Source organism: Aspergillus melleus (genome assembly GCF_016097325.1).
Source record: "Aspergillus melleus strain CBS 546.65 chromosome Unknown contig3, whole genome shotgun sequence".
NCBI lineage: Eukaryota > Fungi > Ascomycota > Eurotiomycetes > Eurotiales > Aspergillaceae > Aspergillus > Aspergillus melleus.
In genome coordinates this window covers 2,175,414-2,200,423 of record NW_025763372.1, presented here as the reverse complement: position 1 = coordinate 2,200,423, position 25,010 = coordinate 2,175,414, and the positions used below count along the sequence as shown (strand labels likewise).

Below are 25,010 nucleotides of genomic sequence, written 5' to 3'. Positions count from 1 at the left end.
GGGTTATTTCGCAAGGGACTATGAGGGCTTGATTTGCGTTTGATTTGAAATGGATTTTTTCGTAGATACAGATATCTTCTTGGCTGCTGCGGTTTATTGGTTGATAAACTCTTTGATAGAAGGCGATTGGCTTTTTGACAGTTGGAAATCTGAGTTCTCATCCATGTTTCATTGCGATTATCTTCACATTATCATGCAAGTAGTTTGTAAGACCTCGGTCAGCGTGGAAGTTCGTCCATCGAGAGTCGCTGAAGCGCATCAAGAGAAAGCGGGTTCTTTCCGGCAACGTCAAGAGAAAAAAAACCTTTCCCTTCCAAATTCTTCCCCACCAGAGCAGCTTCTTAGAAGAGACAACCATCCACGTATTTCAAAGGATTTCGATTGAGAACATACGACTTTATCCTTAGGGCCTTAGTCCGGCCTAGTGGACGCAATCGTCATGGAATATCTGATCCGCTTCGCTCAAGCCCACGAGACTTTTCGACGGCCGGAGATTAATGCCCTGGCGTCTCTGGCTGGCATTGACTTGGAGATCGTCTTTTATGATCAATTTGTAGGTTTCTTGTCTCTACTTGATATTAGTTGTTTTCTTCGATGCTTTTTTTAATTGTTCATCGAGATTTGACTGCACTAAACTCCCCCCACCTTGGAGATATTTTCACCCCGCGATCCATCCGAGAGATATGCATCACAACTAATCGCGCCTCCAGTCACCATATTGCATCGTCAAGCTCCCCGATGAAAAAGCTGCGCGAACCCTCATCTCGCGCAGCATTCTAGCCAAGGACATTTTCGAGCTCTGGGGCCACGGCGCCAATTACGATGAAGTGCACGCCGACGTCCGCAGGCGGACGGAGCACCGCTGGTGCGAGTTCAAGGAGGCCTCGTTCCGGTTCAGCTTAGAGTCCTTCAGCGGCAAACGCAGCATGGAGCAGAGGCGCGAGATCATCCAGTCCTTCTCCTACATGGCCTTTACGGGTCCCATCCGCATGAAGAATCCGGACGAGGACTTCTGGGTCCACGAGGACTATCTCTCGCAGGTGGAATCCGCAGTGAAGTACCCCGATGCGCCGCGCCCGCAGAAGCTGAATCTGGAGCCGAAGCATATCTACTTTGGTCGGTGGATCGCAAACAGCCATCGGGACATCGTGAACAAGTATGATTTGAAAAAGCGTCGGTATATCAGTACGACGTCTATGGATGCCGAGCTGAGTCTCGTCACGGCCAATATGGCGCATGCGGATCCCGCAAGGCTCTTCTACGACCCGTTCGTTGGCACGGGGAGCTTTTGTGTAGCGGCGGCGCACTTTGGGGCCTTGACTTTCGGTTCGGATATTGATGGGCGCAGCTTTCGCGGTCGAGAGAGGAAGGCGGGAGACCCGATTGGGCTGGCATCGAACTTTAAGCAGTATGGAACGACGAGCAAGTTCGTGGATGCGTTCACATCGGATTTGACGAATACGCCCCTGCTCAACCGCCAGTTCTTGGACGGCATTATCTGTGACCCGCCTTACGGGGTGCGTGAGGGTCTTCGGGTTCTCGGAACTCGTGATGGCCGTGGTAAGGAAGAGGTGGTCATCGACGGCGTACCGGCTCACTAGTATGTATCCACTTTGTCTGCTCTTGTCCTTCAATCCCGTCTAACATACCTACAGCCGGCCGGGCTACGTCGCTCCAAAGAAGCCGTACGGTTTCGAGGCAATGCTGCACGATATCCTGGAGTTCGCTTCGCAGACCCTCGTCACGGACGGGCGACTATGCATGTGGATGCCGACATCCGGCGATGAAGATGTGAAGTTGATGATTCCTATGCACCAGAACTTGGAGGTTGTCAGCGTTTCAGTGCAACCCTTCAACAACTGTAAGTGCCACATACTTTAATCTGCAGGCGGATACTAACGGATCAAGGGGCACGTCGACTTATCACCTACCGAAGGCTCCCAGAAGGCCAGGTCTCGGACGTGACGCTTGGACGACAAAAGGGCGATGACCAGGGAGTCAGTGCCGACGACCTGAACGCCTTTAGGAGAAAGGTTAGTTAATCCTACACTTGCTCGCCATGGAGGTCTGTCTAACACATCCAATTGCCAGTATTTCTCAAGGAACCACAAGTCGGGAACCGAAAGTCCCGCATCGCAATGAAGACATGAATGAATCAAACAAAAGTATATATCCTAGATGAAACCTAAAACAAATTGAAAACATATTACAGATGACATAGTCCATTAAGCGCCAACGCCTCTTATATCACCCGATCCACTCTGTTAATCCGATCGAAAAAGGAAGAACAATCCAGGATGAAACAGCAACTTCATATAAAACATCATAGCTTCCCCAACTCCCTCTTCCTATCATGATCATCATCACCACTACCCTCCAGATCCAAATCCACGCCCTCCTGTTCTTTCACTCTCCCCACCTCCTTAGCCAACTCCTCTCTCAACAACCCCGCCAACTTCTCCCCCTCCTCATCATCCAACTCATCCCTCTGCCCGCGACCAAACATCACGAAACTCACCTTCCCGCCGCTCGGCGGCGCATTCGTCGCTGGCCGAGGTATCACATGGAAGTGAACGTGGGGGACGAGTTGCGCGGCGGTGATACCTGCTCACTGTTAAATTAAACTCATTGCATACAATCAAACAAGACAGCAGACTAAACATGGAAAACGCAGAGAAATAAAAAAGAGGGCGGAATCAACCATTATTCTGCACCACATTCCAATTCCAATTCCAACTCGAACCAGACTCAGAGGTGGCCTCTTCCCCAAAGAGCGTCCGCATCGCAACCCGCGAGATAATAGGGAGCCATTGGCCAACCTGGATCAACTGATTAGTATATAACTCAAATATATACCAGGGGTGAAATAAAACCATTGATTCAGGTTTCGAAAGGGAAATTAGAGAGTAGGGGAGAGGAAAGATATATACTCGAACATACCGCTCGGCTAACTCGGACACCCATGTCTGCTAGTTTCACATGGTGTTCTCTCGGCACGACGAGAATGTGTCCTTCTGTGAGAGGCATGATGTCGAGAAAGGCAAGGACATGTTTAGTAGATAGGATGAGATGCGCTTGGGGCTCTGGGTTTGATGGCAAGGGTGACGAAGCTGGGGATGTTCGATAGGATTGGTTGAGAAAGGCGGAAGGTGCGATAGGGGGGTATGCGTTTGCGATGTTACAGAAGGGACAGGCAGATTCATTGGAAGCCATGACTGGGCTTTTGGGAAAAAGAGTACAGAGAGGTATGAAGAGCGGAACAAAGTAGTTCGACCGGAAGTCAAGACGGGAGCAACCTCGGTTCAGCGGACACCTCGAGAACTACACTAGTCTGGTCAAGCACTTAGAACACAACAAGGCTGAAAAGTCTCAGCGGTAAATTAATCTCCCTAAAAGGCACATTACAATAAGTCCTTCGCTCTATCCTCGCTAGCAGACTAATCCGAACATTGAGAACCCGCCGGCCGGCGGGTTAACATCCTCAACACGCTTTCAAGCATCATGGGTCATTAAGAAACAGGCCGTGCGACATCTTTTCCTCCAGAAGCCATGATCCCAGACATGGAACAGCGTGGAGTTGGTCGCGAGTATGGGAAACGAAACGCAATCAGAAGCAACCCTCATGGGTTGAGAAATGAGTTTCGTAGAAGCAGTGTGAAAAACCAAAAATGAGAACTGCAAATAGAATTTCCGACCATGGAGAATCCGACGCCTGAAGTAAGAACAGAAAACAAGAAAATTGGAGAGAAGAAAAAGATGTAATGCAGCCCGAACATTACCAAAAAAAAAAAAAAAAGAAGAGGAAAAAGAGGTAAACGAAGAAAGCAAATGGAAAGTCACGAAAGAACATGAGAAGCGCGCCCTGACGCCCCTAGAAGAATTGAACAATGCCAACGTCCGCAACTGAAATGGAAAAATGCCGTCGTAAACATATGCAAGAGGTGTGTGCCTTATACCATCACAAACGAAGAAATGCCAACATATGGAATCAATCAACTCCTTCTGAGTAACCTTGCCACGGACGCCGATTCGAGCATCAATAACCCGCATCGTGACCATTTACTCATGGTCCTTGATGTAGTTGTAAGGTTCCGAGAGGGAGCTGTCGATATAATGGTGATGGTACTTCTTGGCCCATTGCCGCGTAAGGATGGAAGCTGCAGCAAGTCAGTTAGCGGGAGAGGAGAAGCTTCGAGCAGCTGGCACTTACCCTTGAGGAACTTCTTGCTGGCGTATTTCTTGAAGAAGGCTTCGTGGCAGACTGGACGGTGGAGGTAATCGATCATTAAACGGAAGACGGGCTCGATCTCTTCTTCATCGTAACCAGCATAGTGAGCGAGAGTGGGGTCCTAATGCCAAGAACGCACATGTTAGATCTTCAAAGGTTCATACACAACAGCATGAAAGACTTACCCAAGGACCGCGCTCCAGAATCAGACGAGCAAGGTACATAGCAGCCGCCGACACGTGACTCTGGCGGTACTGCATGAAGCGGTGGTCCAGAAGGCTGATCTCCATCAGATATTTTCCAAGAGTACGTGTCTGGATATCGTAGTTGTCGGCCTTCGAGATGCGACGCAGGAAGTTCATCGGGTTGGGAAAGCTCATATTGTATTCGAGGGTGGCCAAGATGTGACGTTCGGCATCGAGGATCTCCTTATCCGAGAAGGTCTCGTCGGCGACGTGGCTGAAGTTGGCAACGTGAGGCGAGAGAACCTCCTCATACTTGGATGCGATGAACATGGCAGCCACTCCGACCAACTGCAGGCGATCCAGGGCCACGACTTCGGCCGACAGGAAGCGGTCGATGAGGTTGACAGCGAGGAAGAGAGTTTCGGGCAGAAGACGGAAACGCGTGTGAACCTCGATGAGCCAGTCGACGAGAATGCCGCGCATCTTCCACTCGAGATCAGGCTGGTGCTCAATGTAGTCGGGGTTGGGTAGCGTTTCCAGTTCGAGCTGTCTCATGTAATCAAAAATCTCGACGACGTACTCGGCCGCCATCAAAGGGTCGTCCAGGTCTTCCTCGTCCAGGTTCTCCACTTCGTAGTTCGCGTCGGCCTTCTCCACGACCTCCTCGGTGACCTGAACCTTCTCCTTCACGGTCGAGGCCTTCTCCGTGGCGGCCTTCTTGGCCTCGAGCTTCTCGACATCGACTCTCTTGCGTGGGGGTTCTTCCTGCTGCAGGGTCTTCTCCGGTATCGACTTTTGGCTGGCTGACCGCTTCTTCTGTGCGCTACCGATTCCTGATCCGCTGCCGGGGCGTTTCGCGTCGACGGCAGGCTTCTTGGTGTTCGCGTCCTTGGCGCCCATGGCAGTCCGGGTGGTGTTGGTGCGGCTGAGTTTCTGAACGCCACCTGGCTGCATCGTGGCCTTGGATGTCAATCCGACCTTGCTGCCGGCGGGCTTCTTTGCTTCCTTGGTCTCACCACTGTCCGCCTTGTTGACATTGCTCACATCGCCGAGGGCAGCGCGTTTTCTGGGGACTCCGCCGGTCATGGAGGTGGCAGCTTTCTTGGTCTGAAGGGGTTTCTTCGCAGCGTTGGCAGCCGGGGCATCTCCTGCCGACATGGCAGCGGCCTTGGCCCGCGTCAGACGCGTTTGGGGCCCGTTCTCGTCGTTCTCGTTCATCGTACCCCGCGTACGAAGACTCCGAGCCTGCTCGATTGTTAATTCAAGAGCCGTCGGGTCGACAGGAACGGACGGAGTCGTCCGAAGTCTGACGCGTCTGATTTTCTCCCCAGAGTCAAGGACAGCTTACCGGAGGCATGATATTAGAAGGAAGGGTTGAAAGGAAGGGTGGAAAAGAGGAGAGATAAAAAAGGACACTATAGTTACTGTGCTCATCGTCTCGTCAGCATTCCACAGGAAATTACTCCAGTGGAGTCCAAATACCTGAAGACCAGGAAAGTGACAATGCACGTACCACGCGTGGATTCTTGTCCAACCCCAAGCAACAAGGTACTATGGCTATGCAAGGTTGTCGAGGCAGGAATGACCGGTATTTCACAGGAATCTGGGGTGGAGAGGCTTTAAAATAAGGGCATATATGGGTTTGCTGACGTTCAAGGCCGGATCTTGAAAAGGCCCGAATCACGTAAGTTTCCGGGCGCGCAAGTCACCGCTGTAAGAAGAAATTTTGTACAGGAAAGCAAGGCTGCACGTGTCGATCGATGAGTATAAGCAAAAACACGCGAAAGGCAACCGGTTGAAGATGGTTGAGGGTGGTGAATCTGGGGGGGAAGAGGGCGGGCTGGCCTGGAGGAAACACAGGATTGATGATGGAGGTTGGGTGCAGGGAAAGGTGTAAACTTGACAGGGCAAAGGCAATGTTTGGCCCTAGTCTTAGCGTGGAAATCAGCCAAGCTGGGAAATGATGCCCCACAGCACAAGTCCGGTCAAGGCGCGTGGATTCGTGGATTATTAACGGCTGTACACTGGTGATGTGATGTATCTGCAAGACACAGCAGACAGTTCTTGAGGGTAACTCAGGGATTAAGATTATGTACTGTGTAAGATGGAGTGGTGGAGAGGAACGCAAGAAGGTGGAAAGAGAGAAGGCAAGAAGAGGCTGAGAGGAGGAAAGGAAAGGAAAGGAAAGGGGGGGAGAAAGAAGGGAAAAATACGGGAATCACCGGGGGAAAAGTATCGGTACATACAGAAAGTGCAGTGAAGCACTGGACCTTCCTACTAAACTACGGGAAGGAGAAAGTATCGGTACTGTCACGGGGACAGAGAGGGGGTGGTGATGGATGCCTGAGGGGTGAACAGGCCGAGACGCCGTCGCGCCCGAGAGAGAAGGAGACGGGGAGAGCGCGTTGGCTTCACGCTCGCCCAAAACACCAGAGAGGCGCCGTTGCCCGCGCAACGCCTCGGCCCTTTTACGCTTTTGCGTATCGTCCGGGACGTGTTGCCGTGTCGCGCCGTCCCGTGACCTGAGTCACTGCGCCACAGTCTTACCCTATGGCGGTGCAATTGCCATGTCATGTGACCTAACACGAGCCACCGCGGACTGCGGACCCAAAGACATTTTCGTTCGGAGAAGCGTCCAAGTCCAAGTCGGTGCAGACATCCGCCGCCGCGTATCTCGATCAACTTTCGAATTGGGCCGGTTGTGCTATCGGGGAACGATCTGGTTCGCTCTTGAGCTGACCTCTTCACTTCAATTCCCTTGTGTTTGGTTTCGTCCAGCATGATCGAGCAGTAAACGCCCGGATCCTTTCGCATTCTTCCGTCCTCGATCTTGCAGTGTGCTGCGCTGTGTCAGGAGAACGGACACCAGTCAATTGATCTCAGAATCCCTTCTGCATATCACTGATTCATCATGCTTCAACCTCGCCTGGCCTTGACCGGCCTTCGTCTCCCCTTCAGATGTTTGTCCTCCGTCTCGTCTCGGGCCTACTCGACGGTGATCACGGAAAAGGAGGCTCCCTCCGCGAATGAACCTCCGAGTGCGACCTTCGATCCTAGTATCGCCTTTGCTCCTCCGCCTACCCGTGACAAGACCGGTGTGCTCCTCCGAACCTACACCCCCCGAACCCCCGGTGTTCGACATTTGCGGAGACCCATCAACGATCATCTCTGGAAGGGTCGGCCGGTCCAGAAGTTGACATTCCCGAAACGAGGCCATAGCAAGGGTGGCCGTAACAATACTGGACGAGTGACGATCCGGCATCGTGGTGGTGGCCACAAGCGCCGTATTCGAGTGGTGGACTTCGGACGAGCTGCCCCCGGACCGCATCTGGTGGAACGTATCGAACATGACCCGGGACGAAGTGCTCACATTGCTCTTGTCCGCAGCCAAGAAACCAAACAGCTGAGCTACATTTTGGCTGCCGAGGGTATGAGAGCCGGGGACGTTGTGCAGAGCTATATGTCTGGTATCCCGCAAGATTTGTGGGACAGCATGGGCGGCGCCGTGGATCCCGGTGTGCTGGCCGCCCGAACTGCGTGGCGAGGCAACTGCTTGCCGTTGCACATGATCCCCGTCGGTACGTCGATCTTCAACGTTGGATTGAAACCCGGGAAGGGTGGTCAGCTGTGCCGCAGCGCGGGTACCTTCGCCACGGTGATCGCCAAGGGTACCAACGCCCCCAACCAGGCGCAGGAGGAGACGCCGGAGGAGGGTGCCGAGACCAAGCGGGTGTCGCAGCGGGAGCTGCAAAAGAAGGAGCGTCTCGCTACGCACATCACGCTACGACTCCAGAGTGGTGAGGTCCGTCTCATCCACAAGGACTGCTGCGCAACCGTGGGAGTTGCCAGCAACCCGAACTACCAGTATACCCAAATCGGAAAGGCTGGACGATCTCGCTGGCTGAACATCCGTCCCACCGTCCGTGGTCTTGCGATGAACGCGATGGACCACCCCCACGGTGGTGGACGTGGTAAATCCAAGGGTAACGTGGACCCGAAGAGTCCTTGGGGTCTCCCGGTACGTGTCTTTGTTCTAGAATTAATCTACCAGCAGTCTACTAACTGGTATCGCAGGCGAAATCTGGCTGGAAAACCCGACCCAAGTGGAAGATCAACAAGAACGTGGTTGTTCCCCGAGTGCGCAACCAGGGCAAGCGTCGCAGAGGTTACAGCTAAAGGTGACGCAGGTGCCATCTTTTCTCTCGTGTCATTTTCTGTTCTGCATTCGATTCCTAATCTGTATACTTCTTGCTTGCCACGATGCTTCTCCAAAAGATTTTTTGTCATTTGTTTTAGCCTGAGACGTGCACGGAGATGAGAAAGTGTGCTCATCTTGTACTATTCTTAAGAGATGTTCTCATTGTCTTGGGGCTTGCTGAGAGAGAGAGAGAGAGAGAGAGAAAGAGAGAGAGAGAGAGAGAGAGAGAGAAAGAGAGAGAGAGAGAGAGAGAGTGTGTGTGTGTGTGCCTATGTGCGAGGGCGACTCCGACATGTCAATAGCTTGCTGCGCTGCTTTTCCGGTCATGTTTCCATTCTCTCCGTCCGTCCGTGGCGTTGTTACTGTATTATATGGGTTAGAATATAGGTCATACTCACTGGACTATGAATTAATGCATGATGCGTAGTCACTGGATATATCGATGTCCTGAAATGTTAGGAAGGAAGCCAACCCAAACGGGTCTGGGTCGTCAACGTGACTTGGGCCTTTCGGTGGCGCTGCCGACGACCGTGGATTCGATCGGCCGATCAGCATATACGATGCGCTTTCCGACATCCTTTTCTCTCATCGTCCATCCACCCTACGCTTGCTTGCTGCCTTAGTTTCCTTCGTATCCTCTTAGCAAATGTTGACTACCCATTTCACTCTTCTCGTGATCGAGGTCTGGCACCTCTAGGCCTTGCAAGGCTACGTTCCCACCCAGCGTCCGGTCCCACCCTCGAAATATTACGTCTCTTTTATCTACGATCGTCTGCCTTTTCGCCATATCTTCCATCACACCATGGCGGACTTTTACGACGAACAGTCGCAACAACCCCCCTCCAACAATTCTACCTTGCATTCCCAACATGCTTCGATGAATCTCGATGCGGCGGGTCACAGCGATGTCGATGGGCTCTACGTGCCCCGCCCGAAACGCATCGCATGCGTCGTCTGCAGGAGGAGAAAATTAAGATGTGACGGCAAAAAACCCAGCTGCGGAACCTGTGCGCGATTGGGGCATGAATGCGCCTACGACGAAGTCCGAAAAAAAAGCGGTCCGAAGCGGGGTTATGTGAAGCAGTTGGAGGCACGGTTGGGTGGGTGAATCCCATTCATCTCGATCTCTGTTATATGGTTGCATACTGACCGCGCTGTCTTCTATTCGAATAGCTCAGGTTGAGACTTTACTCAGAACCCAAGAAGGGAGCGCCCAGACGAACGATTTCAGCGCCCCGGCGCAGAACGAACTGACAGACATACCCGGGTCGACCACTTTGTCAAATGGCACGAGTACACCTATTTCGCCTCCTGAAGCGACGGTGAATCAAACTCTTCCGGGACAAGTATATCTACCACCGCCCGTACGCGACTCCCATACCTCCGCGTGGGACATGATAAGTCTGGGACTGGAAGAGCCTCTCCCAGCCCGGGAAGTCATTGATGAACTGTATGTTTTATGTCCGGATTGACCCCTTCAGAATGAAATCGGTTTCTCATGGTCAGGCAGAAACCAAATCTATTTCGAAAAAATCCACCCCGCGCTCCCCATATTACACCGGCCGAGGCATTTAGCGGCCATGGACTTGGCCCCAAATATTCGACCCCCGGTCTGTTTGCAATACATCACATGGAGTCATGCTGCAACGGTCAGTGACAAATTCCATAATCTGCATGAACTCTTCTACCAGCGAGCCCGCAAATACGCTGAGCTGGAGGAGATGAAAGGTCTTGGCGAGGGTGTCTTGTCCTTGGCGTGCTGTCAGACATGGCTACTTATCGGTACCTACGAGTTTCGAATGATGTGCTTCCCCCGGGCTTGGCTCAGCGTTGGGAAAGCCTCGCGATTGTCACTCATGCTCGGTTTGAACCGAATAGATGGTCTCGGCCACGGTGTGAAACAGTCACTCCCAGCGGCCAGGGATTGGACGGAAAAGGAGGAGCGACGACGGGTCTTTTGGATGACGTACTGCGTTGACCGGTACGCCAGCGTCGGAACTGGATGGCCTGTGTTGATGGATGACCGAGACGTGAGTTCCCCATTTCACCTCTTATTGCCCATTCGCCACGGAACGCACTAACGGAAACTACCAATAGATCACGACTAATCTACCCGCCAGCGAAGAAGCTTTTGTTAAAGGCCAGCCGCAGCAGACTGCGAGTGTCAGCGACATTGTGGCTGGTGACCGTATCCCCACGCTCTCGCCGTTCGGGAGCGTTGTATTCATGGCATATCTCTTTGGCCGGAATCTTACCCATCTTCATCGTCCCGATCCACAAGACAACGAGCATGATCTGAACGGGCTGTACTGGCAGCGACATCGATCTCACGATAACATTCTGCTCCATTTTGCTTTGGCAATGCCAAATCATCTTCGCCTGCCCGCGGGTGTGGCTGATCCCAATGTGATCTTCTGTAACATGGCGATTCATACCTCGACGATATGTCTTCACCAAGCGGCCATCTTCAAGGCAGAGAAGAACAAAATCTCCGAACAGATTGCCACTGAGAGTAAACGGAGGTGCATAGTTGCCGCAGATCAAATATCCAACATCATGAAGATGATCAGCCACATGGATTTGACGATTGTAAGCCGGCTCAATCTTGGTGTGATCAATTGACGACAGCTAATCGATCCTAGATGAACCCATTCATGGCGTTCTGCGTCTATATTGCAGCCAGAGTGTTTGTACAGTACCTCAAGTCTCGTTCCGATGACTCTGCCGCCCGATCCTCTCTACAATTCCTCTTCTCCGCTCTAGGCGCACTGAAGCAGAAGAATCCCTTGACCGAGTCCTTCCTGGTCCAACTGGACGTCGACATCGAGGGCACCGCAATCGATGACATCCGACCTCGACCATCAAAAAGGATTCGCCACGCGCCGAATCGTACGGTAAGCACCTCATGTCTCCTACCAAACGAGCCCACCAGTCTTTTGGTTGGCTTTCTTTTACTAAACAATGAGCCCAAACTCTAGCACTCGGACGAAGAAACCGCACCAGACACCCAACCTCTAAGATCCATCTGCCCCAATTCACGGGCGACACCTGCCCCCGAAGAAGAGGATTCGCCATCCTCAAACAACTCCCGTCAAGCCTCCGCCCGTCCACCCACAACCCTACCCAGCCGACAAAAACAACACCCCCTTCCCTTCAACCCCGCTTCCCTCTCCTCTTGCTCCATGCCTAATGACATGTATTTACCGCGGGCAAGGAACGACGTCGTCGCCCCCACGGGCAGTTGCGGAGGAGGACGAGGCGCCGCGAGTGGCGCACCCCTCGACATGGATCTATCGCCTGGATTCACCGACGCCAGCACAAACAGCACCTCCACCACCACGCACAATAACAGCAACACCATCATTCCCGAAGATACAGGAGTGACTTTAAACCGCCCGTCTCTAAGCGGACATCCTCAGCTCACAGCTATGCAGAATGGCTCGCAGCACCAGCGCCAGCAGCACCAGCTAAACCCACATCAACACCAACACCAACAACACCCGCATCCCCACCCATCTAGCACCACCCATCCACTAGAGCCAAGCACTTCGATGGGCACATCATCCCTCGAGGACATCGACATGGTGTCTGGCCCGTACATCGGCATCGCATACCCAGGCCGAGGAGGATTCCCGGCAACGGGGATCGTGACGCCTCTCGACTCGACCGGGTCAGAGGGTTCGATGCCCATGCCCTCGGCGTGGGACTTTGCGCCCACCCAGGATCCCAACGCCGCCGACGTGACTCAGATGACGCCAGGAGGGATGGACTCGTTCAATGATGCGCAGTGGGCGCAGCTTCTGGCCTCGGGGAATTGGGATGCGTGGCGGAATCATGCATAGAGACGGGTTGGTCGTTGTCTGTCGCTTTCTCGACTATTCTCTTTTTCTGTTACTTGCCCCATCGTCAGTAATTTTATATACATATCTCATAGATACCCCATCAGACACGATTTAACTTCTAGTTTACATGATTCTGGATTTAGCGTTCTTTTGTCCCCCTATCTCACTTCCCGTAATCAGATCAACCAGGTACGCCTTTGGATATTGAGGATTACGTTGCTAGGATGAACGGCAATACATAATCCCCTCGTCTACGAACCATGTCTTCAATATGAATGATAATAATTAGGAACTAAAGATTGGGGCTGATGCCAGTAAGACGAACCGATTCCTCAGTAAGAACAGGAGAATAAGGGAAAAGAAGGCCAAATGAAATCATATGACGTTTCGGAAAAGCGGGAAACGGAACTAAGAAAAGGGAAACGAGTCATCACAAGTACGCTCCAAAGCACGCCCGATACTTAGGCACATTGTTTCGGGTATTTCCTGTCCATGGGAGGCTCAGGGAAGACTCCGTGCTCGAGCAGATCCGACATGTCCCATCCTGGTGCGCCCTCGGTCTTCCAGGTCCAGAACAGCCAGCCCGATTTGAGCTCGTAGGCGTCCAGCTGGGCCTCGATGAAGCGTCGAATGTTCTCTTGATCCTCCGCGGGAAGATCCGCCACAGAGCCCTTGTACTTGTTGGAGCAGTCACCCAGCTTGGTGTCGGAGGCAAAGGTACCGTCGTATCGAGCGAGGACACCCTTTCCGTTGAGGTACTTGGTGCAGTCAGTCAGGGCGCCGGTCCACTCCCCGACAAAAACAGCCCGGTTGGATGCAAGAAGGTGCTGGTGCGCATATTGGCAGACGTTGTTGATGTGGCCGTTGATATCTTGAGCAAGGAGCCCGTTGTCGAACATGTGGTAGTGGTGGGAGTCAATCGCCGTATTTTCATCGCCAACGCCAAAGTCATTCCAGCTTTCCACGGGCAGGAAGCCATCCCCAAAGATCACTGCGATGTTCGCGTTGTACTCGCGGACTTTGTCAAACACTTCGTCGTAGTAATCTCGTAGGCCGGCCTCACTCAAGCCGCCGGGGACGTTAGGCTCATTGATAGCTTCAATAGAGCTCACAACATCATCCTCCGGGGCATAACGCTCGGCCAAGATGTCGATCGCCTCAAGGGTCTGCTGAATAGTGTCTCCTTGCTGCCAATTGATAGCGCCTTTACGTCCGCTGTTGTCAAAGCCATTTTGAGAGCCCGGTGCTGGTGCCATTGTTAGCGATATTCCGGTGCCTCGGGACAGGTTCCCAGTGTTTTATCCGCTTCGGAACTGATTTACTCACCACCATGCAGATCAACCAAGACCTTTAGGCCAGTAGCTCTGGCCCAAGAGATGGCGTTGTCCAGATATTCCAACTGACCGTCGACGTACGGTTCTCCGTCGATCGGCGCCACGGCCCAATATCCGATGGGAATTCGAACATGGTTCAGTCCCGCTGCAGCCATGCGCGCAAAATCGTCCTGCGAAACAAAAGAGCTCCAGTGCTTTGAAAGCCGAGCCTTGGCCTCATCCTTGCCCAGGACATCTGTCAAGGTCCATTCGTCGACGGCAGCATCACCGGCCTCATCAAAGATTGAAGGTGTAATCCAGGGTTCCAATACAAGCCAACCTCCGAGGTTAACACCGCGCACTTTGTCGGCATGGAAGTCGAAAGAGGTGGCACGAGATTGCAAGCGACTTGAGAAACAGTCAGCGTATGAAAGTCATAGCAGGATCACCAATAGGAAAGATTTACACTCGACCAGCCTGCGCACTGACCGCCAGCAAAGACAGCGCAAGCGCCTTGGGCGAGATCTTGAACAGCATTCCGAAAACACAAATAGCTCAAAGGGAACAATCTGGAGGCTGGTGAACGAAGAATGATGTTGATGAAATCCTACGTCTATTGGAATGGAAACCGCCGCCGTATAAGTAGGGAAATATGCGTCTACTGGTGTCAAATCGGCCGGATGCAGGAGAAGCACGAAACAGGCTGCTTTCAGAGGTCTCGATTGTCGATTTGGGCAATCACCCGACAAAGCATCAACGCGGCCGTGCCGAAAACAGAAGCAACGTGGGAGAGCAAGATCTGCGGGGAACAATGGGCGCAAGAAAACAATGCAGTAGTGTCTTTCTGTCTCTATTGCGCTGGTTCTCTCCTTTTCCAGAACCGTCGAGGTAGCCACCGACAGTCTGACAGCTCGCTTGGCCCAATCCACCGGCCCTTGTTGCAGAATGAGATCACCTTGACGAGCGCAGAGTTCAATTTAAGCTCCTCAACGCTTCAAGAATCCGACGACCCTGATGTATCTGGATCTATGGATCGGCGATTTCAATCCGGGGTAAGAGGAAACCCAACGGGGCCGCCATAACCATTTCGTCATTTTGTCGGCGAATGCGGTTAAATGAGGCATCTTCGCTTCAGTAATTTGGTTCAACCCGTTGTTTGACTACTGATCGGGTGATAATCCCACCATGGTATGGGTAGATATCCATCGATATTGTCTCCCGGCATGAACCGTAGCAGACGCGTGGATGGAATTGATGATCGGAAACCGCATACTGACTTTCAGCTGTCATTTCTGCTTGCAGAAGCGACCCACCGAGCAGAGTCTCCCCGATGCGTCGAGAGATGAAAAGGCAAAAAGGAAGAGGCGACGGAGAGTCGAGGGGCAGCAGGTGACGTCCGCATCCGGCATCGGCCACGTGACCCACTTCGATCTAGAATTCGAGATTCCCCATCGTCGAGTCGTGCAAGCTCCACAGGAATGCTCGACAGGCACTGAAACCCACGGTGTCATGCAGATCTCGATGGTGCAGGGCGACGTGGAATGTGTTTAATTAACAAGGAGGTCCTGGTGCCGCATGAACATACTGTGTCGGACTACTCCGTAGTTCCATGTCCGATGATGAGTCCTCTGCCCTACGAACTATAGCAGTAATGAAACACCCGATTCCAGATAAAGCCAAGCCACGAGTCAGTTTATGTTTACAGTAGATTGAAATAACAAGGTCTGGTATCCGGGTAGTTCAGATGGCAACCAACGTGGGCTCAACTGTTTCGGGCGAGACAGGACGAGACTCAAGTCCATGGTGGAGCCAATTGTGCAGAACGCTAGCCAAGGCACTGCATTCGCTGCAAGTGCCATCACGTCTGGCCAGGAAAGTTGGGGGCGACGAGATCTCGATCGAGTAGGTGATAGGCTGTGAAGATTGGGATCTACGACAGGCGGGCATTGCAAGGGAGGCTGTCTCTCCATTAGGTCGATCTTTGCGAAAAGCATCCGGACCAGTCGAAAAGGATGATAATCTTCCGAGACCGATAGATCTAGACTTGGCAAAGGAGCTTCAAGAGTAGAACACCCATCCGGAACCCCCTCCGAGTTCCCAGACAGACATGGGAGGGACCGCGTCCATGCGTCCACGACTCCGCGAGCTAACCATCTCCTCAATCCCGCCACGACAAGTCAATCAGATCCACCATCTTGCTTAGATCGAATTCAATGCACACGGAGAGAATGGATAGATCAGAATCGACGAGGACGGGGACGGGACCAAGAGATATACCGATCTATATGATGTCCTCATATAGCTCCGCTAGACGTGAGTTTCGGACCTGCTAACCCTGCCATGACCATTAGTTCCGCAGATATCGTAGGATACTTGCAGTAGTCGGGAGACCATGAACTCCTCCGTTGGCTCGATTCCGAGTCCATTGCATATGCCATCCGCCAGTGGATCCCGACGACGGTCGGTGGAGATAATCGGGTCTGTCTGCCAGTCTGGGTCACACTGGAGCTCGGCCGTCGTGCTAATTTATCTATACTAGACTATTAGTATTGACAGCGAGGCCGGGTGGAAACTAGAAAGTCGACAGTCGACACTTGCGGCGGCGTGACACAACCGTCGCTGCTAGAAGCCGTGATCAAACCGGCAGGGACTGATCCTTCGATTAAACTCGGTACCCCATTATTTCCCAGATAGATCATAGAGCAGTTTTGGTTCATTAGCCGACCCCTCCTGCTCCATCAGGGATTCATGAAGTCGAAGCCAATCTGTTTGGGGGCTCCTGCTGCCCGTTCGCCCCGGTGATAAATGTCGGGATCGGTTGATCGGCGAACCGGAGTGGTCGTCCAGGATGTGGCCACCCTAAGCATTGTCATTGATGATTAAAGAACCATGCTGGGCGCAGCTGCAGGGCCTAATAAATGCTCACTGCCGGGGTTGTCAGCAAGAGGTATTATGGACGATGTGCGTCGCAAACAGTCGGGGCGCTCCTGCATTTCCCGAGAAATCATGATTGTCCAGTGTCGATCATTACTAACTCAACACCTTTAGTTAGCTACCGTCGGCAAACGTCTCGTCCCGATTCCGAATCAGTAGTTCAGTACTCCTGATATCGATCCCCGTTCAGAAATCAAGTAAGGACCAATGAAAGGGGTCGAAATGATAATAAGACGGTCGGGGGAAAGGACCAGGAAAACCGGTTTCACGCCAGAATCAGGCCACTGTGGCAGGGCAGGTCATGGCCGAAAGCGACGGACTAAAGAGAAATCAACCCATCGCGAGGGGAATCCACATGCGAGATGGTCCGTGATCACACGATCGAGGCAATTCGATTTTATTTTTTTGCGATCAATAATTTACGAAATTATGATCGTGAGTTAATTTTGATTTCAGTCTCCGAGCCTCGGAAGTTGGTAGCGAAGGAATGACGAAGAGATCAGGATTCGATGAGGATTTGAATCTCTTCCCAGTGCCGGTCGCGTGACCTCAGTCAGGGTCTGGCGCTTACAGCGTATGTCGCTTAACATCGTCTCTCGCGTCTCTTCCCTTTTTCCTCTCTCTCTCGGTCTTGCTTTCTCTTCTGGGCAGGAGTTTAATCTATTCAGGTCAGGCCATGCAGGAGCTAATCTACTACAAGTGCATCACTATATTATGCATCTGGCATATGCCACCGGGGGAGAATACGAAGAGGATCAGAAGCAGCTTACTTTCCGCCTTTCCCTGTCTTTCTTCCGTAGACTCGGTCGGTTATCGGCCCCGAAACCGTTGCGGATCCTTTTTTCCCTTCGTTGGATTCCCCCTTTTTCGCGTCTTTTTTACGCTTAGTGCAAGACATGCGGGAACGGGTCGATAACCAGGAGAGAGAGAAATAAAGGAAATAAAATGAATCAGAGTCCGAAAAGCCGTGACTTGCATGCATTCGTCCGTCGTGACTCCGTCGTGACTCCGTAGTGACTCCGTAGTGACTCCATCGCCTTATTACGGAAGGACTGCCAGCGTCGGAATGCACGTCATTCGACAAAACAAAGAGGATTCATTCGCAGCCGACGCTCGATGATCGATGCTCGATAAGTCCATACTCAGTAGTCCAGAATAGTCCTCCGTTCGATTCGGCCGGCCACGTCGGACTGCCCCACGGCACCACGTGTGTCATCAGCACCGTTATTCGCGTCCGAGCAATCAGGAGCCGCGGTTTAGGAAGCCTTGCAGCTCCTTGTGTCGCTCTGTCACATCAGACCACTGGCCCGTTGGGTATTGTGACCGTCGAATATCGCCAAGTTTCGGGATCTCTCTCTCTCTCTCTCTCTGTCGTCCTCTCTGGTCGGACCATCTGTGCTTCGTGTTAGGCGTTAGGCGAGGTCTCCATCGTTGCCTAGCCTGAAACAGCTCGATTCCCTTGAGATAATTCTTTTCGGTCTGTCGGTCTCCATCCGGATCATGTTCTCCCAGATCCTGCACATGGCTGGGTAGGGGCCCTTTTTTTTCCTCTCTCTCTTTCCGTCCCGCCTGCCCCCCGGTCATCGATCTATATAACCATGCCATGCCTCTGACCAAATCTCACCATTCTCTGGAATTCTCGATTCTTCCATTACCTTTCCATCTTCTCTTGTCTCATCAGTTAAACAGAAACCCCAGTGGTTCGTAATTTGCAATCCGATCCAACATCTTCAGCTTATCTCATCGTTCGATCAAACCCCAATCCCAACTAGTAGTCATGGAGGAACTTCTGGGAACCAATCGCCCTATAAAGCATGTCAGTCGGAAGGCTTTGTACACCAGACTGGAGGCGCGCATCAATTATCTTCGCGAATTCTTGGACTTCAATGCAGGTAACGTCCCCACGCCGGCCATCACACCAGACGAACTTTTCGACCTAACTGTCGTATTCCAGCCGACGTCGAGGCCCTCACCACAGGCTCCAAGTACATTAAAGCATTGATCCCGGCCATTGTCAACATCGTGTATAAGAAGTTGCTGGAACAGGATATCACGGCCCGCGCCTTCATCACCCGTGACACTTCCGATGAGACCCCGATCGAAGATTTCTACTCGGAGGAGAGCCCTCAGATCATGCGACGGAAGATGTTCCTGCGGTGGTACTTGACCAAGCTCTGCTCCGACCCCACGCAGATGGAGTTCTGGCGTTACCTGGACAAAGTAGGGTGAGTACTGTCTCCCCTCGACAGCCAATCAGACTTGAAGGGAGACTGACTTGACTCAAATAGTATCATGCACACGGCCTCGGAGCGGATGCACCCCCTCAACATCGAATACATCCACATGGGAGCCTGCCTGGGCTTTATCCAAGACATCTTCACCGAAGCGCTGATGTCGCATCCTCACCTTTCCCTTCACCGCAAAGTGGCTCTGGTGCGAGCCATCAGCAAAATCATCTGGATCCAAAACGACCTCATCGCCAGGTGGCGAATCCGCGACGGCGAGGAATATGCCGACGAGATATCCACGATCCCGACCGACGACAAGGAGGGCTATGTCGGCGAGAAGAAGATCCTGGGGGATAGCAGCGCGTCCACCAGCTCGAGTGACGACGATCGCTCCAGTATCGCCAGCAGCTGCGCGCCTTCGGCGGCCTCGGCCTGTCCCTTTGCAGATCTAGGGAAATCAGTGTCGGAGACCAAGATCTGGGCTGGGAAATGAATCAAAAGTTAAGAGGATATCCGCATCGGACAGCTCACATTAGGCGTCTCGATGAGGTATCTGGATTCAGGGGCACAACGGGTTTATTAGCCGGCGCACTGTTCAGGATTATTAGAGTTTGGGACTCGTTTTTAAATTGTTCATGGTTATTTTTGGGGTTGGATCTGAGAAAAAATTGTCTGCGTCTTGGGTCTTGGCTCTTTGGAGCATGCATGGGTGGTGTTCACGGTTTCGATTTGCTGTTTCTTGATATCCTCTGGCAATGCCAACCTCACTTCTCTGCATCTCATATAGAGTCAATAGTCAATATGATATACTAGTATTACCCATTATTGGATTTTGCCCGGGAAGAGTTCCGGGATCTCGACTCCAATAGATCGAACAAGCCACCCGATGCGAATTATTGGCGATAATTGAGGGGCGGGGAATTAAATCATTCAGCCTTCCTCAACATAACTCTGTTTGCAGCCGACCCAGGGACGTGGCCACCTTAGAGTTCAGGCATCCACGGCATGGAGCGGCGCGACGGGACCAGTGGCAACGACGCGAGGGAGGATGTCCTCAACGATCCAAGATGCTCCTGCTAGGAGACATCGCATGCGTGTAACTGTCGTCCGCAGAAGGGATTCCACATACGGAGTACTCCGTCTGGTCGTCCAAATCCACCCCTGAGCCAGTGGTCCCCCGTCTTTTCGTGTTTCGCCTGTCAACCTTATAAGTCCCAAGTGGAGAACGGATTGGAGGGGAATTCCGCACTACTGACTCGACGTCAGCAATTTGGGAGACGGAATGACAAGCATGGCCAACGATCAGAAGTTCAGAACTCTTATGAACTTCTGTCACGACTCGCACCCCTGCTTAATAGTAAGCCGTAGCGAAACGTGCCAGCCTGCCAAGTAAGTAGACTAGTTCTCGAACCGGATCCAGATTCGCTCATCTCCCTTGCCGTCGCCCATGAACCCTACCTGGAAATGGACAGTGATTAGTGGATGATGAACAGGTCGGTTGCACTCCGGGGGGAGAAGTACCGAGATTGGCTCCCCTCACTTCCCAAGACAGGCCCGTCTCTGCGAGGGTTAAAACGGTTCTGAACGTCGCGCCATCCGTCATGCATGTAGATCCCTCGACCGTTTCTTTGTCTCCCCCCCCCCCCACCTCCTTCCTCTCTTCCTCTCTTCATTAACCCCTTGTCATTCTCTGCTCGCTCAAACTCCCACTCCATAGCGATATTCTGTAGACAGTTTCTCCAGTCTCAGAACACTGCCCGTTGATTCTATCTACCTTATTTTATTTAACTTTGAAATTTAACCTGGACCGAAAGCCAGAAAGTTAACATGGGTTCGACCGACACGAATGGTGGTCGAAGCATCATCCCCCTCATCATCAACAATGAGTCGATCATTACAGACACGGTATTCAAGGTGCACAACCCTGCAAATGGTGAGGTGATCGAACATTGCGCCAGCGCGTCGATCGAACATGCCAATCGTGCCGCAGCAGCTGCCAAGGCTGCGTTTCCTGCGTGGAGCAGAACGAAACCATACGATCGCAGAGACATTTTGATCAGAGCCTCGGATATTATGCTGTCGCGAAAGGAGGAGCTGATCGCATACCAAATGGAAGAAACGGGCGCCGGAAGGCTCTTCGTGGAGAAAACCTTCATGATGGGTGTGAGCTTTATCAAGGATTTCGCGGCCAGGATTCCTTCGATTGAAGGATCTGTGCCCTCTGTGTCGGAAGATGGATGCGCAATGGTTTTCAAAGAACCATATGGGGTGATCCTGGGGATTGCGCCCTGGTAGGCTTTCCCCACCTGTTGGAATAACGAAAAGTCCAACTTATCTTCAAGGTGAATACTCATTATCTGCCTCAGGAACGCCCCCTACATCCTTGGTACGCGCTCCGTAGCGCTGCCCCTCGCAGCAGGCAACACGGCTATTTTGAAGGGCTCCGAATTGTCGCCAAGGTGCTTCTGGGCGATTGGTGATATCTTCCGGGAGGCCGGTCTTCCCGCAGGATGCCTCAACGTGCTCTATCATCAGACATCGCACGCGTCGGCTGTCACCACGGCCCTCATTGCGCACCCTGCCGTACGCAAGATTAGTTTCACGGGCAGTACGGCTGTTGGCGGAATCGTCGCTTCCACGGCTGGCAGATACGTAAAGCCGGTACTCCTCGAACTTGGAGGGAAGGCATCTGCCATTGTTTTGGATGATGCCAATCTAGAGAAGGCTGCCACGTGTTGCGCCCTTGGGGCCTTTATGCATGTACGATATCATTCCTTTTCCGGGTGGCTCGATGATACTAATTCCAGTGTTAGTCGGGTCAAGTTTGCATGTCTACCGAGCGTATTGTTGTAGAGCGATCTGTCGCGCCACAATTTCGTCAATTGCTGATCGAGGCATCGGAGAAGATCTTTGGCCGGCATGCGGCAGCGCCGGTGCTTGTGGCGTCCGCTGCGGTCCAAAAGAACAGGCGCCTGGTAACAGACGCGCTGGCCAAAGGGGCAGATGTTGTCTTTGGTGACGCAAACGCTCATGAATCGTGCCCCAACAGTATGCGACCTTTGGTCATCGGCAACGTCACCAAGGACATGGATCTGTATTCTGCGGAGTCATTTGGTCCAACTGTCTCCCTGATCACAGTCGACAACGAAGATGACGCTATTGCGCTGGCCAATGACACTGAGTACGGGCTTTCGTCCGCAGTCTTCACGAACAATTTGTTCCGAGGACTCAAGGTAGCCAAGCAGATCGAGTCCGGGTGAGTTGTTTCTTCCTTGAAGCCCGAGTATTTTCCGGTTTACTGACCATCGTCACTCGTATCGTGGTTTAGTGCTGTCCACATTAACTCCCTGACTATACATGACGAGCCCGTGCTACCACACGGAGGATGGAAGAGCAGCGGATTCGGCCGCTTCGGGGGAACTTCCGGGTACGACGAGTGGCTGCAAACCAAGACGGTGACATGGGTGCAGTAGAGTGAAAATTGATAAACTTTGCCGGGGTCAGAGGCCGGTCTTTCTTTGAGTTTGGAGCACAATAGTTTGGTCCGCAGAATGCTTGAAGTGTTAGTAAATAATTAGACTGGCATAAGGCCGGTTCGCCATGAGAACGACGGGTGCGAAACAATCCACTGGATGGCGATATTCATAGTTCCATACTATTTGGGGGCCAAGCGATTGAACCAATGATGGGGATCGAGCGTAATAGCAACAGTCAAAACTTTAGGAGATATTTTGGGAACGCAGTATGCTTTTCCCCATCCGGAAAATCAAAAGATAGTACTATTGCTTCTTGTTCCGTGGGTTGTGTGAGCAATAGCCATGGCGACTAGAATGCTCGGGTAGTCTAGTGCGACCTTGGAAGTCGTTTGACCATATTTTCAGGCTTGGAGTCCATGGGCCATGACTCCAACAGGTGTTTGTCGATCGCATCCCAATTCTCAGGTTAGCGACTCCGTTGTTAGCCTTTGAACATCCATATATAGTGAATCTGTTGCTGTAAATAGATAAGCTGAGTCTTCTAAGCAGAGGTGAGACAGTGCCTTAGACAGTGGATGAGGTCTCACAATCCACACTGGTCAAAGACTTCTTGGCTTCCGTACCACATCCGTTCGTGTTAGTGTAATTTAGCTTAGGCCTCCGTTGAGTCCATCTCCACAAGCCGATGGATGACTGATCGTAGGGTGCAAGTCAGGAATCAGAACGAGAGACACCCGCGCTAGTTTCGGACGCCACCGAAAATTCCTGCTCTGGGGCACACTGGTGGCTATTTGATAGGACACCATTTGGCGATGGTAGCGCCGACTTTCCATTTTGGAAAAGAGAGAGAGAGAGAGCAGTTCCTGCGATCAGTCACGCTGCAGGCCGATGGCGGCGTTTCTCGGAGCTTTTCCCACGTTTTCTCTTTACTCCGTACACCGTGGTTGTCGCCGTCGGTTATTTCCCCCCTCTTCGTGACCAATTTCCTTGGTACACCGCAATTAAACTTGCAGGCTTTGTCCCTTTCTTAGTGGCCATAGGACCGAGCGGCTCCACCGACCAGGTCAGGAACAAGAAATGAGCGACACGGGGGTTGAACATCATCCCCGAGAGAAGACAAAGAATGACTTCATCCCAAGTTGCGATCATCCCTTTGCGGGGATCGGGCGAGTTATCAGCTTATCAACATGAAGGCTTCGGGAGTTGAACAAGTCCGCCCGGTTCTTGCATAGGAGTCGTTGATCGACTGAAACCGGTGTGTGGGCGATTTCCAGTTGGGTGGGGGACAAGATAATCTTACTGAGATTGCGAAATTGGCATTAATCAATCGCCCTCGTTTAACGAGATGCCATTAACTGCATCCAGTCTCGTGGCGTCGCATTCTCATCTCGGATTCTGACGTGGACTCATCTAGACGCACAAAGCGCCATGCCACGCTGGAGCAGGCAATTAAACTAACGAGGTGGAAATGTAAAAATACTGGAGAGCCTCCATCGTCGAGCAGAAGTTAGGAACAAGGTCTCAGATACTCGGATATTTTCCGGAAGTTAGAATGAGACATGCGGCGAGGGGAAAATGGGAAAATGGGAAAATGCAGGAACGGGGAGAAGTTGGGAAAACACGAGAGATCCCTGGCTTTGATGCCTCGGGCCGCCCTTTTTGCTTTTGATTTTCTTGTTTTCTGCCCCTTCACGTTTCTGCCTCCTGCACATCCCTCCGCATGCACTCTGCCGTTCATCCTGGTCATTCACCGTTTGTCCTATAATTGCAGGATTTGAAGTATCTTGCAGATACAGGGTACAGTGATTCCTCCAGAATAATAATAATAATACAACGTTGGGCTGATACAGTTCACTACCAGTCGGCACCGTTGGCCCTTAGTCCGCTACTAGATGCCCTTTTAGCCACAGGATCCACGAGACTACCATCTTGTCTGACCCCTCGGGCCCCTCCTCGATGAAGTTTCTTTGGTTCCTGTCCTTTAGTGCCTGGCAAATGACTGGGTAGTGAATTGTAAATCTCCGCCAATCCCTGCCAACGCTCGCAGGGTCAACAGTTCAGGCACCCCCAACCCTGGCTCTGGTTGGAGAGATCTATACAGGCTAAAGATGGAACTAAGAATTGCTGCAGGTGGAAAGGGCCTGCCCCTCTCGTGAGGTAACATTCTTGCTTCCTTCCAGCCCTTCAAGGTTCAAACATTCCCACATTCCTGAGTTTGCGCGGTGGGCTAACAGCGCCGCGATGTAATTAGACTGCTTAGAAGCGTACGGAGTAGAAAGTAGGAGAGTCCCAATGGCCATCGAACCCTGCGAGATGTCCACTTGCCTTTGTCTAGTTCAGGTCCCAACTCCGTCCGTGATCCACAAGTCAAGTGAGCCGCAGCTTGGACGGTGTATGAGGCAATAATCTCCCCTTTCGAAGGGGGGGAATTCGCGAAGGCTTAGCTCGCTGTGAGTGTGACACTCCAGTGCAACTCACCTCCAACCCGGATCCTTTTATTTTGCCCCCTTCCCCCCCCCCCCTCCTCTTCCTTTCCTTTCTCTTTTCTTTTTACTTTCTCTCTTCGATCGATACCCATCTATCTATCCCTCGTCGCTCTTTTCCCA

The 25,010-nt window shown here is 52.2% G+C and overlaps 9 protein-coding genes across 9 annotated transcripts; 6 read left to right on the top strand and 3 right to left on the bottom strand.

Annotated features, from left to right (window-relative positions):
• Nucleotides 1–439: 439 nt before the first annotated feature.
• On the top strand, nt 440–2,142 carry LDX57_005818 (tRNA (guanine-N2-)-methyltransferase; the record flags this gene model as incomplete). The annotated part of the gene is made up of 5 exons (XM_046087504.1): nt 440–553; nt 711–1,600; nt 1,656–1,861; nt 1,909–2,033; nt 2,092–2,142. The coding sequence occupies 5 exons, from the start codon at nt 440–442 to the stop codon at nt 2,140–2,142; spliced, it is 1,386 nt and encodes a 461-aa protein (XP_045943471.1).
• Nucleotides 2,143–2,323: 181 nt separating this feature from the next.
• LDX57_005817 (uncharacterized protein) lies at nt 2,324–3,027 on the bottom strand (the record flags this gene model as incomplete). Its single annotated transcript, XM_046087503.1, has 3 exons — nt 2,324–2,604; nt 2,702–2,819; nt 2,941–3,027. The coding sequence occupies 3 exons, from the start codon at nt 3,025–3,027 to the stop codon at nt 2,324–2,326; spliced, it is 486 nt and encodes a 161-aa protein (XP_045943470.1).
• A 1,032-nt stretch (nt 3,028–4,059) lies between these two features.
• On the bottom strand, nt 4,060–5,770 carry CLB2 (B-type cyclin nimE; the record flags this gene model as incomplete). Its single annotated transcript, XM_046087502.1, has 4 exons — nt 4,060–4,157; nt 4,211–4,349; nt 4,414–5,658; nt 5,762–5,770. 4 exons carry the CDS (start codon nt 5,768–5,770, stop codon nt 4,060–4,062), a joined length of 1,491 nt encoding a protein of 496 aa, XP_045943469.1.
• Nucleotides 5,771–7,324: 1,554 nt separating this feature from the next.
• On the top strand, nt 7,325–8,589 carry RML2 (mitochondrial 54S ribosomal protein uL2m; the record flags this gene model as incomplete). Its single annotated transcript, XM_046087501.1, has 2 exons — nt 7,325–8,431; nt 8,488–8,589. The coding sequence occupies 2 exons, from the start codon at nt 7,325–7,327 to the stop codon at nt 8,587–8,589; spliced, it is 1,209 nt and encodes a 402-aa protein (XP_045943468.1).
• An 824-nt stretch (nt 8,590–9,413) lies between these two features.
• LDX57_005814 (putative C6 transcription factor Prf) lies at nt 9,414–12,453 on the top strand (the record flags this gene model as incomplete). Its single annotated transcript, XM_046087500.1, has 6 exons — nt 9,414–9,711; nt 9,785–10,061; nt 10,122–10,641; nt 10,709–11,200; nt 11,254–11,505; nt 11,590–12,453. 6 exons carry the CDS (start codon nt 9,414–9,416, stop codon nt 12,451–12,453), a joined length of 2,703 nt encoding a protein of 900 aa, XP_045943467.1.
• A 461-nt stretch (nt 12,454–12,914) lies between these two features.
• On the bottom strand, nt 12,915–14,303 carry exg1 (glucan 1,3-beta-glucosidase; the record flags this gene model as incomplete). Its single annotated transcript, XM_046087499.1, has 3 exons — nt 12,915–13,699; nt 13,780–14,174; nt 14,233–14,303. The coding sequence occupies 3 exons, from the start codon at nt 14,301–14,303 to the stop codon at nt 12,915–12,917; spliced, it is 1,251 nt and encodes a 416-aa protein (XP_045943466.1).
• Nucleotides 14,304–15,011: 708 nt separating this feature from the next.
• LDX57_005812 (uncharacterized protein) lies at nt 15,012–15,317 on the top strand (the record flags this gene model as incomplete). The annotated part of the gene is made up of 1 exon (XM_046087498.1): nt 15,012–15,317. The coding sequence occupies one exon, from the start codon at nt 15,012–15,014 to the stop codon at nt 15,315–15,317; it is 306 nt and encodes a 101-aa protein (XP_045943465.1).
• Nucleotides 15,318–18,477: 3,160 nt separating this feature from the next.
• Nucleotides 18,478–19,613, top strand: LDX57_005811 (protoglobin family protein; the record flags this gene model as incomplete). The annotated part of the gene is made up of 3 exons (XM_046087497.1): nt 18,478–18,592; nt 18,655–18,925; nt 18,989–19,613. 3 exons carry the CDS (start codon nt 18,478–18,480, stop codon nt 19,419–19,421), a joined length of 819 nt encoding a protein of 272 aa, XP_045943464.1. The 3' UTR covers nt 19,422–19,613.
• A 1,142-nt stretch (nt 19,614–20,755) lies between these two features.
• LDX57_005810 (aldehyde dehydrogenase) lies at nt 20,756–22,401 on the top strand (the record flags this gene model as incomplete). Its single annotated transcript, XM_046087496.1, has 4 exons — nt 20,756–21,219; nt 21,295–21,688; nt 21,742–22,184; nt 22,257–22,401. The coding sequence occupies 4 exons, from the start codon at nt 20,756–20,758 to the stop codon at nt 22,399–22,401; spliced, it is 1,446 nt and encodes a 481-aa protein (XP_045943463.1).
• Nucleotides 22,402–25,010: the final 2,609 nt, after the last annotated feature.